This window comes from Aethalodelphis obliquidens, unplaced genomic scaffold, assembly GCF_003676395.1.
Source record: "Aethalodelphis obliquidens isolate GAN/ISIS:26980383/991018 unplaced genomic scaffold, ASM367639v1 scaffold12, whole genome shotgun sequence".
Taxonomy (NCBI): domain Eukaryota; kingdom Metazoa; phylum Chordata; class Mammalia; order Artiodactyla; family Delphinidae; genus Aethalodelphis; species Aethalodelphis obliquidens.
In genome coordinates this window covers 2377729-2390438 of record NW_020837956.1, presented here as the reverse complement: position 1 = coordinate 2390438, position 12710 = coordinate 2377729, and the positions used below count along the sequence as shown (strand labels likewise).

The following is a 12710-nucleotide window of genomic DNA, read 5'->3' as shown; positions in this document are numbered from 1 at the left end:
GTTGAGAATCTGCCTGCTAATGTAGGGGACACGGGTTTAAACCCTGGTCTGGTAGGATCCCACATGTCGCGGAGCAACTGGGCCCGTGAGCCACAACTACTGAGCCTGTGCGTCTGGAGCCTGTGCTCCACAACAAGAGAGGCCACGATAGTGAGAGGCCCGCGCAACACGATGAAGAGTGGCCCCCTCTTGCCACAACTAGAGAAAGCCCTCACACAGAAAGGAAGACCCAACACAGCAAAAATAAATAAATTAATTAATAAACTCCTATCCCCAGCATCTTCTTTAAAAAAAACACACACATACACAAACGCACGCATATGCCCTTTAAAAAAAAAAAAATGTTCTTCAAGAAAAACAAAAAGTAACTGTATATTTTCCTATATCAATAGAAATAATGAAGAGCTGCTGACTATTCTTCCAATTACGAACCATGAAAATGTGTTTGAAGTTAAATATGTACTTTTCACGTTCTCTTTTCTATATTGAATAATTCCGTCTTTCCTAGACCTAGTCTCCCAATCACGAAGAATTCCTGTTGATCTCTTCTGGCCCTCTGCCATTTTCCTTGCACTTAGGTTTTGGATACCTAAATTGAGCACAACATACCAGTTCAAGGCATGTCCAATTTTAAGAATACCAGTAAAATTATTCCACATTACCACAAAGTATAATCTTCTATTAAACACCCTAGTGTGAAGCTTGGTTGCCAATTTATTTAGTGATTCACTCTTCAACTCAACCCCATCCCTGTTCATCCTGCCATATTTCTCTGCCAACCCCATTAAAAGCCTACTTAGTCCCGTCCCTACCTCCAGAGTGATCATTGTACCTACCTGCGAGGTTGAAGTCAAAATTTAAAAAGATGTGAACTTGCTTTCTAAAGCACAGCGGTAAAGTACTCTTATCATTGCTAGTGATTTGCTCCTTGCATCTTGTTCTTGTCTAATTAAACTCAATCACTTTCTTCAGAAACTCAAAAAGGTCATTTAAATTGCAGTCAAGTTCTTCCAGGTGTTAGCTTCACTACTCAGTTTGGCGTAATTGGAAATTTTATCGAGCTTACCCTATCCCATCATCCCTGATATTAATGAAAATATGAATTAGAGCCAATCCCAGTCTCAGCCCTGGGAAGATGCACTGAACCTTCTTCCCAGGTGTAATAAAGATTGAACACCCCCCCCCCTTTGTGGGCCTCCTTCAACCAGTCTGACAGATTTCCATTTCTTTAGAAAAAAACAATAAAATACTAGGTGGCATTTTAAAGGAAATGCCTGTAATTAAATCATAAAAGGCATACTTTTTGATGCACAAGAAAAATTGCCCACATACTTAATTGATTTTGATGTTAACAAACTCATTGGTATAAAAAACTCTCCCCTGAGCTGTACTTAATGCTCCTTAATTTCCACACCTCTTTACTAGTCCTTGATCCTGACAACGGCAGTCCTGTCATCCCTTGGCATGTTCCCTTTTCAGTTATTAGTTTGTTCTGATTCCTTCTCTGCAAATGTGTTTTTTTTTAATACAAAAAATAGCACTGTAAACAGTTGTCTCTCCTCCCTCCTCCCCACTATACCTCCTTCTTGTCTATCCCAAGCAAAAATACTGTTAAATCCTTAGCAATTCTGGTTTCTCATATGACATCACTTTTCTCCCCTTCTTCAGTTCTTTTGTTCAGTGACCTCAATACTAGTCTGTGTGGAACTACCTCTTGGGTAGCAAATAAAATTAGCCTTTAATAATTTTCAAATATAAATCACTAGAGACACCAGTAACACTGAATTAACAAGCTAAATAGAATGAAGAATATGCAAAGCTGAAAAGAATTACTTGGGCTTTTCTATCTCCTTGAGTTATTTTATCTTTTTCATTATATTAAAATCTGAGTCTTAACTTGGTGAACCCACCCTGCTCCTGAAACGGTCATGTTTTCTTCTTAAAAGCTACATTAATGAACCAACTGACAGTAAGAGAATATCCAGAAAAAATATTTCTAATACTTGAAATTAAATATGACTCCCAATTGTCCAGTTCTTGGCAGCTCTGAAATAGGGAAGCACATTTTGTTCAGCAGAACTGAGAAAGAAGTTCAGTGATAAAAATAACACGTATTGTCTGTTTTCTTTTCTCAAAGGAACAGAATATGTATGCAGAGCATACATAATAAAAAAGTAGTAAAAAAGCATTGGAGCAGCCATGGCCCAATTACAAGAAAAATCATTATGGCCCATGTTCAAGAGCCTATTCTTCCCTTAATAAGCATATATAAATTGCATTGACACTAATGGCAGATATGTTTGCTCATGAAGGAGAATGAGCACCTAAAAGCCATTATCCACTGCCTAAGAAAACATTTACTGCTGCCTTTTAAAAATCCTTTTTTCCTCAGAATTTATTCCCATGTTTAATCCTCAGCTGGCAATGTAGCCACCTCTACAATTGTATACATATATCGACTAAGAAAAAATGAAGGACAATGAAGGAGAAATATTTTTAAGGCTCCACTCGTTAAAAAAATGCAGCATCTTTCCTAGAGATTTACTGGAAAAGGAGAATTTGAGATTGACAGAATGCCTCTGCTCAGTGTCTGGGGCGTCCAGATTGATGATAATCTCCAATAAGAAACAACCACCTGGGTGGTATGTTCGCACAGAAATCTCAATTTCTAAATCAAATCTTTCTACCAAAACAGATAGCAAGATTATAGGCTGAGCCTTGCTCTGAGTTGGGTTAAATTTCTGCTGCAGAAGAAAATGACCACCCCTCCCCAGCCTTAGATCCACTTGTTAATTCACTGAAAAGTTATTGAAAGTTACTGAGTGTGTAGTATACGTATAAGGCAGGTGCTGTATTAGGCAATTAAGAAATAATGTTGACAGAAGCAGACTTAGCTCCCTGTTTTCACAAAATTCATGGCCTATTGGGGTAAGGCAGACAAAACCAGGTAAGAAAATAATTAACTATATGATGATAAAACTCAGAAAATGCCAAGAATTTGATGAACAGCATGCTGGGTTGGTAAATATGGAATGTGGGCAAGTACCTGAGTGGATATTTAAGTTAAATTTGAAGAACTAAAAGGAGAAAGCCATGCTAAGAACTGGAGAAAAGGAAGGGGGAGGTGGATTCCAGGAAGGAGAGACAGATGAACAGAGGCTCTCAGGTGAGAAAAACCCAGAGAGTGTGGCTGGAGAGTCATGAGTAAGTGAGGTTAGTGCTCAGATGAGATGGGAAGATGAGTCAGGGGTCAGATGTCACAGTGCCTCCTGATTCTATTAGGAGCTACTGAAGGCTTTTAGGCAAACATAAGACATGAGTCTCTCTGTATGTGTGTGTGTGTGTGTGTGTGTGTGTGTGTGTGTGTGTGTGTGTATTTGATCTCTCTGTTGTGGATATAATAGATTGCAGACAATACGAAGTAGAGTGTTTACAGAAGAAATGGAAAAAATGGACAAAATAAGATAGTGTCACCAATATAATTGCAGGATTTATTAATAATGTACAGAATGATGGAGAAGGGGGAAATAATGCTGGTCCCAGCTTCCAGGCTTGGGTAACTGGATATGCAGTGAATAGTGTTCAACAGAGGACACACACACTAACATACACACACACACAGAACACACAACTCCAGATATTTTAGACAGACTAGGTGATATGTTGAAACCCAAGGACTCCCTACTTAGGGATCCCATACAGTGTGTAGAACATTTTCTCATCTGAGTTCTGGGGAATCTCTTCTTGGGCTTCTTTGCTGGCAACTGCTTACCCTCATGAGCCTCGGTGAGGTTCAGACATTCCCAGGAATGACCTGAGTATGTACTGTCCTGTATTCAACAAATACTTGACTTAACAGTATATAGAACTCTGGTTTAAAGATGTGGTCAAATGTAGGACTTTGCATGAAGAGTTTCCAGCGATTTCCTTTAAAATTTTTTCTTGTTCAGTGATTTCTGAACTTGCTGTAAAATTTAATAAGAAATGTCTATTGCTTTCCTGATTCATGGCTGGCTTCATGTGGCCACTAGAGTGTTTGAAAAAGTCTCATTCCAACCTGAAGCCTCAATGGCAAGGTTCCACTGCATCTTTGGAAACCTTTTTTATGCTATATAACTCAAGGCTGACTTTTTATTCTTATGAATTATTGACTTTCATGAGATCTTTGGCAAAACATAATTTCCCAAATATGAGTCACCCTGATGACAATTACTGTGAGAAACAAAACATTGTCTTTAGTTCTGAGAAGCAAGATGCTGGGAGCTGGGGGAACAGAAGAGGTGTGGTGGAGGAGTGGGGGGAGAATATGCATAATCTGTGTGAACCATCAACGTTTACTCAGTTTATATGCCATTCATCTTTGAACTCTGAGAAACAGCAAGTTGGTTTCCACAACTGAAACAACTTTCAACTCCTACACAACGGAGAGGGAACAGAATATAATTTCTGCCCTAAGGCCTTGGCAGTTTGGAGAAAGAGTAAACGGCAGGCTAATTTACTGAAATGCTGGTTTATATTGTGTTCTCCCTTCAGTTCTAAGAAGCTAGCCAAGTCCCCTGTAGCACTTTGCCTCAAAGGCTTTTACTTGGCAGAAAGTGGAAGGCAACTTTCTGGAAAACAACACCTTTTCTAATCTTTTCTGAAGGCCTAGTTTGCAAGGTGTTCAAGAAAGGAAAAGGTAATGAGCAGAACGCATTCGAGGGCTGAACTAGATGAGGCAATTACCACTGACTAGGAGACAGAGATGAACATCGGTGGGATTTAGCAGTACTGAGTGCCAGCACCCTGCTCTCTGGTCAGGTTCAGGGTTTCAGAGAGAACTGATGAGGTAAACCTCGACGGACTGAACCACAGCTCTTCAGCGACAGGAGTCAGCAAAGACCCTTCGCCTCCCCTAGGACAGGAACAACAGGCTTCTTATCGCTTAAAGGACAAACTTGGAGAACTGTCTTTTTTGGTGAGAACCAGTGAAGACAGAAGCCAACAGGAGCTTCTGCATGATCCAGGGTGTAGGTGGGAGTGGGGGTGACGGCACATGACTGATTAAGTATCCTGTAACCCCCGAAGAAAGGCCTAAGGTCTGATTTAAATTGACGTAAGGTCAGTTAATAAATGTGCCATCTCTTGCACCCCTGAGTTGGTGGGCTGAGACTCCTAATTTTAATAATACCTCCTGGAAAAAAAAATCTGTTAAACAAATGAGTTTGTCATCCAAATTGGGCAAGTTTGAAAGGGAATTCCTTCTCTTTCAGATCATAAGCGAAACCTTACCAATGGCCTATGGATTCCTAATGAAGTCTTAGGTGCCAGAGTTTCCCAGTATTAACCAGCCAAGGAGACATGGGTGACTTCACCGTGAAGAAACAGAGCATGCTCAGGAGCAGAGGAGTGGAAACATGTGACAGTAACTCAGGAATGGTCCCCCAACAGAGTCAATTCTCTCTGAGCTCTCCTTTGAATCCACCACTTATTTGTTCCTATATCGATAAGCCAACTACATCCATATAAGTATCTGTTAACTCTGCTTCCTAACATTATGATCGCTGGTGAGACATAAATGCACAACCATTTAAGTAACAAAGGAATGATGTATTCACTGCAAGTTGAAGAAAGCAACTGACTAATATAGAATATAACTATTCATTTAGAAGTTCGGTAGGAATCTATGCGATTGAAAAGATACATCTTAAATTTTAATGAAAATTAGATGGTAATTCATCTAGGGAACATTTCTGTTACAATGATCATTTTCATACTCTATTCATCACTTCCTAATTCACAATGTGTTGCACTGATTTTAAAAGCATGCCAACGTTCTACACACGACTGTAATTAAAGACATAAGAATGGGAGGGAAAAAACGAAGCTGAAATAAATAAAACTAATTGTATTTCAAATGACTACTATAACTACAGTAAAGGGAAAGGAAGGAAGGAAAAGGAAAGGAAAAAGCGAAGAAGGAACTAATCAAAGTTATTTATCAACTTAGCTTTTGACCATACACATTAAATCTTAGACAGTAAGGACTGAGAAGAATCACAAACTAATAGTGAATTGTTTTCAGTCCGTAGTAGTCGTGGTAGTGTGGGCAATTTAAAGCAATTCTGAAACTACTGTAGATGTATGACTGGATTGGGCAAATGAGAAAATGACATCACTGGGAGCCAAGAGTCCACCTTAGAAGAAGGGATATGAAAACATGGAATGGGGGAGTCAAGAAACAATGCTGTAGATATGGAGGTGCTAGTGTGAACTCATGTTTTCTAAAATACGTGTATATGCATTTTATGTGAACGTGTAATTGATATGTATGTATGTACATCCAGAAAGTGAAGAAGTGCTAGAAAAAATGTTGGAGTGGAGGCATGTCACAAGATCCTAGAGGTCAACTTCATGGGATTCATAGTGGCCCAAACAGGGACATTTTAAGAACCAAAATAATTAAGTGAAGTAATTATAAACTACTTGAAAATATAGAAACTTGTGGGTCTATACCAATAAGAAAGGAAGGAAGGAAGGAAGGAAGGAAGGAAGGAAGGAAGGAAAGAGGAAGATGGTGAGAGGAGGAAAAGAAAAAGAAAAGAAAGGGAAAGAAAGAAAAAGAAAGAATGAAGGGATAGCTCTTGTATATAGTAGAATACTAAGTGCTGACTCTAAATGTGGGAAGAGAGATGGAGTTTGAAAATAATCACTTGTAACTACTGTGTTAAAGACTGGATCAGGTAAAATCTTCAGTGGATGATACATCTAGGGCAAATTTTTGATGAAGTACAGATATTTTCATTGTCTTAACATGTCTCTCCACAGTTTATTAGTTGTAAGGGAGAAAAACATACTGTTCAGTGGAGAAACTGGGCAACATGCTGACCAAGCATTAAAATCAGGAGTCAAGGACATGGACATCATTTCCCTCCAGATGGGATACTGTAAGAAGACCACACAATCAACAATGTATTTCATCCAAGAATGCAAAACGTGAATATAATCATGGCGAAACATCAGATAAGCCCAAAAAGTGACTTTACATTGATAAAAAGTCGGAGGACTATATATCTTTTTAATTTATCTATGTCATCAAAGACAAAGAAAGTCTAAGGTAATGTTTTCCATTAAAGGGGGCTAAAGAGACATGAAAACAAAATGCAATGTCTGGCCCTAGACTGAATGCTGTGATGGAAGCAAAAATGCTACAAAAGACAACATTGGGTCAACTGACAAACAGGGAATATGGATGAGAGAACAGATAAAACTATAAAGCAGAAACTAACACACCATTGTAAAGCAATTATATTCCAATAAAGATGTTAAAAAAAATTGTATCAATGCCAAATTTACTGAAGTTGGTGACTCTCTGTTGTGTAAAGGGATATCCCTATTTTTAGAAAATGCACACTGAAGTATTTAGAATGAAGGGCTATTAAGTATATAACTTATCCTCAGTTGGTTAAGAAAAAAATGAGAGAGTGAAAATGTCAAAGCAAATAGGACAACACGCTCACCACAGTAAAAGTGTATCAGTGTTCTTTGTACTTTTTTAGTTTTGAATTTTTTTGTAAATTTGAAATTATTTCTAAACGAAACTTTAAAAAAATGTGTTGCACCAGTCTTTTGTTTCTATACCTTCTTCATTCACTGTAGTACAGGACTTTACTACTTTACATCCTGAAGTAGTTAGTACATTGCACAGGATTCATTTGCTCAAAAAATATTCTCTTAGCTTACTTTCCAGCTTAAATGCAGCAACTTCCAACTGCCTGAAAACCCATGAAATACGAATTCCTTCATTCAGAGCACTGATCTATTGGCCCCCAAAGGCCATTCTAGCCATGTCAACCGTGCTATGGTTACATGAAACAAAACAAACCTTCTCTGTTCCCTGAACATAAGTCTGTCTAGCCCCATCTAAGCCATACTTCCCTGTATGGAATGCTCTCCGAGATACTTTTATCTTCTGTATTATCCTTTCTTTACAGCCTAGTTCAGATATTATCTATTGCTTTAAGCTATTCCTGAAACCTTTAAGCTCTTCTGAACCCCAAGAACATGAATTGTTTATTCAACTGTTTAGTACATTACATGCTACCCTACATGATCGGTCGTCATGTGATTTTGATATGTGTATATATTATCCTCATAAAATCATGTTATGTCCGGGAATGTCTTCATCATAGAGTCATACATATATTAGGATATTAATAAATATAAATAAATGAACCATGAGTCAAAAAGCAAACAAATTTTTAAAAGTTAACAAATAAACAAAATTAAAAAATAAACCTAGGTGCTCTCTCAGTTCTGGTAATAATGGCATTTCAAAGAAACATACGTCACTTAACCTCTTTGAACCTCAGCTTCCTCATCTATAAAGTGAGAATGTATATACCCTATCTACTTCATAGGGCTGTGTGAGATTTGAGACAAACTTAAGAGACTGAAGAATGTTCTACTGCGATTCTCACATGTCCTTGTCCCTGGCAGTTACTTCTTCCCAACCTCTTGCACATGACCTTAGACCCTGCTAATTTCTACCCCTTTTGATAAAACTGAGATTGTCCAAAGAGCGGATGCTAATCTACAGAAACAATTCATTCTTCTTCCAAGAACTGCCTTTAACCAAAACTAGCTGAACTTCAGCTAACACTCCTGCCAAAGCCCTATAAATATTCTGCCTTCCTTCCCTAAGTTCACAGTTTCTTTAGAGACTTCTCCTGTTTGGCAATGTTGAATAAAGGCTTATGCTAATGGCTCCCTGGTTGATTTCCTTCCTGGGAGAATACAATGACATAACATAGCAGTGGTTTTTAAATGCCAATCCACGGACAAGCTGCATTAGAGTTCTTCTGAGAGATCGTAAGAAAAACAAGTAATAATGATGAGCTCCTCCCACACTTTCTGTGGTGTCTGGTCAGGAATTGGTCCTTCTAAAGCTCTTCAGATAATTCGGAAACAAAGCAAGGTTGCCCCCATGTGTAGAAAAAGGTTTTGGAAAGCCATAAAGGGCTAAAGAAATACAACCTGGTAAGAGATCTGTGAGTTGGTAGTTTGCTTCATTTGAACTCAGGAATGATTCTCTTAAAAGTTAAAATCCCATACATGATATTTCTACATTGATACAATCACCTGATCTCTGAGTATGGAAACCCCCTTGAGACTGAATGTAGAACAGACACTTCTCTGCTGCACAAGGACTGTCTTGTGCCTTGTACTAAAATAATTAACAGGGAGATAGTCTCTAAAAAAGAAAAAGGAGCTAATATCCCAGCGGGTCACGTGCTTGAAGTTATTTTCAGCAGAGAGAATAAAGGTGCGCCGATTCCTCTTTCATTCGGTTTGCCTATGTCTCTGGGATGCACCTGTATGTGGCTCACCTCAGTCAGGAATCTACAAATCAGGGATTGAACTTGACATTCTTAACATTAGAATTTAACTAACGGAGCTAAATGGCCCCAAATGATCTATTATAGCTTAAAATAAAAAGCAGTTCACCTGACAGAATGCCAGCATATCTATCAATATACCCAGAAGCTAAGAAGTATAACTTGCTGCTGTTCATTGCCTAAATATATAAGAAACGAAGAAATTGAACAGAAATTGGCATCCAAACAATAATTTCAATATTTTATAAAGGCCTAAGATATTTATCAAGCCATAAAATTAAAGTATAACTTCTTTTTGCATTATTAAATGGAAAAGAACATGACAAAAATTGTTGCTCATTTGAGATAAAAGAACACTTAACATGCTGCTTATTAAATTTACTTGTTGCTGGAAGAACTGGAATAAGAAATGAACTGTGTGTATCAGCTTCAAGCTGTTCACTTGGTTTTCAAAGTCAACTGCAAGAAACAGGAACGTCTAAAGCTTCAACAAGGCAAAGGTGATGGGGCTTTACCTGTCATGGCCTGTTGATCATCCACCGTTAACTTTAAACTTTTTCCTCGACGAACCACACGCACTGTGTGCCATTCGTTATCATTGAGGTTATAGCCGGCAAAAAGGGTCTCGGGACCTTTGCCTGTAGAATATGCCAAACAGTCATTATGGACACTCAGAATCAGTCAAGCAAACGAACCTCACAGAGAGTGAGAGAAAGAGACAGAGGAAGGGGGGAAGTGAGGGAGAGGGAGGAGAGAGAAGAGAGAAAGAGGAGAGAAAAAGGAGACAGAGAGAGGAGAGACTGGCTGGATCAATTCTCAAGCCCATTAGAGTCATAGCAAGCAAGGAAAATTACGTTAACAGACATTCAGCTGTAACACTTTAAGAAGGATCTTTTAACATTACACATTGATCAAAGACAAACAAATTCACCTGTTGTCATAAATAGGCACAGTCAATACAGCACTGGGAAGCCTCCTAAACCTGCACACTTTTCCCTGCCTCAGGAATTCTCTGACTTTGCCTTATCACTTTCTTGCTAATGAAGTAGCTAGCAGTCATGAAACCTCTGACCTTGGGGAGGTCATCAGCTCACCATTTTCAGTCAATGGCACCTGGCTGATTAGACTGGCAAGGAGGCAGCTCTGGGTACGAGACTATGTGACGGCTGCTCTTCGCTCCTACATCATGTACCTCCAATGTTCACCAGCTTCTTAAATGTATGGAATGTTGTGTCTGAGAACTAAGTCTGGTGGAGGCACAGACAGTGGGTACAGGTAAAAGAATGGACTCTTAGGCGGTGAAGAAAGTGAAAAAAACACTGCCAATAAAGGGCCGAGTGTTGAGTGGGAGGGAAGAAAAAACAAATGAGATTAAGTAGCAGTACAGGGAAGTGATGCCCGGCTAAGGACCAAAGGAAAGAGGACAAGAAGTGTAACCTACTGGGAAGGCAACCGCAAGTGAACCCATGTAAACCTGTGCAAGTTGAATTTAAATTGGCTTAGGACAGAGAGGTTATTTCAGGAGGTATTTTGAAATTATTGAAATGACAAAGTTAGACAAATGTCTCTCTTCTACATAAAAACGAAGGGAAAAAAGAGCTTTCAATAGAACTGGAATTTTTTTTTTTTTTGTGGTACGCGGGCCTCCCACTGCCGTGGCCTCTCCCGTTGCAGAGCACAGGCTCCGGATGCGCAGGCCCAGCGGCCATGGCTCACAGGCCCAGCTGCTCCGCAGCATGTGGGATCTTCCCGAACCAGGGCATGAACCCGTGTCCCCTGCATCAGCAGGCGGACTCTCAACCACTGCGCCACCAGGGAGGCCCAAGAACTGGAAATTTTTTATTAAAAAATAAGCATTGTCAATAATCTGATATTATGATTCATTTTAAAAATCATGAAAATTTTTAATGATACATTTTTTGGTGATAGACTTTGCCCTGTTTTTTAGGTACTGACATTTCTATATTTATACTAAAATAACTAAAGACATGACACTGAGTTGAGTCATATGACTTTCAACTAACTCAGGATCAGGATGGAGTTCGTAATTTCTTCCACCAAATTCTATCAGCCAAACCAGCCAATGTCCAAGGACCATAGGAGGACGTATGAAAAGGCCAAAGAGAAGAAGAGAGAAAAATAAATAAATTAGGGAACCAAGTACTAGAAGAAACCTCAGTAGTCTGTCCAACAGGAGATCACTGCTTGCTTTTAATACCACAGGCTATCCAGCAAGCCCACTGATTTCTCTCTTAGGATATTACTGATGATACAAGTTCTGTCTTCCTTGGTTGGGGTTTCTCTGAGGCTTAAAATGAGCCAGTGACATAAGCTATATTTTGCAGGATGAACTGCCTCCTATCTTTAAACAGAACCATCATTAAAATTAGTAATTATCTCTTTTTGTTTCTTTAGAGAAGTTAAATTGCATCTGGATACATGAATAAAAACTAGTCTAGACAGAACCGTTTTGAGAGATTGATCACTAAATATCTAGAGGAAGCCTGTTAGTTCAACAACTGCAAAAATGCTTTGAGACCAATTGCTGAAAGCAAGTTCCAGGATCAAAGGAACTCTTTCTAGTTTCAACAGTGAAGAAAGAAGTGTTTAGTAACTCTGCAGAATCTTATCATCCTACCAGCAGCAAGGGCCATTCTGAGTTTTGATCTTTGAAAAGAGAACATATCATTTTAAAGCTATTTTTATAGGGAAGATTTTTTTTTCTTAGAAATGTGCGCTTTTGAAGCAGCTTCACTCCCATTCTCTTAATTTAAAAGTGTTTTGTCAAGAAGAAGACGCATAAGGATGATATCATCATTATACCCCATTCTGGGCTTGATCTTGCAGTAAAATCATAAAGCTTCATCTATGAAACAATAATTCCCATAACAACAGGCACAAAACCCAATTAAAAATAACCCTTTGGTTCATGAAAATCTCTGCGGGCCAACTTCAAGCTCCTTCCTTGCATTATTAAAAATGTGAAGAGATTAATTTAGGAAGACAGGGTTTTGTTTTTTTTTAATGCACTTAATATTCTCAGTTCAAAACAATGTTATCTATGCAACATGAAGTGTCGTGGAGAGTGCACTGGACAGGGAGTTAAGAATTGTGGTTGCTAGTCCTTAATTTGCTACTAAGAAAGAAGTTAGAGGCTAGTAAATGCTTACTATGTACCAGGCACTTTATTTATTAACTTATTTCATCTTTACATTATCATTTTGCATATGTGAAACCAAAGGCCTAGAAATCTAAAACGACTTGTCCCAAGGTCACACAGCTAAAATGTGATAGAAAAGTGTTCCATCCTAGGTCTGACCTACTCAAAGCCTG

General features: G+C 38.7%; 1 protein-coding gene across 1 annotated transcript in view; it reads right to left on the bottom strand.

The window, feature by feature from the left end:
• The window catches only part of LOC113623723 (neurexin-1-beta), a 706008-nt gene that overhangs the window by 581039 nt on the left and 112259 nt on the right, over positions 1-12710 (bottom strand). Inside the window, exon 7 of the mRNA XM_027113158.1 lies at positions 9893-10015. Within this exon, the coding sequence (XP_026968959.1) occupies positions 9893-10015 (123 nt within the window). The remainder of the gene's footprint in view (positions 1-9892; positions 10016-12710) is intronic.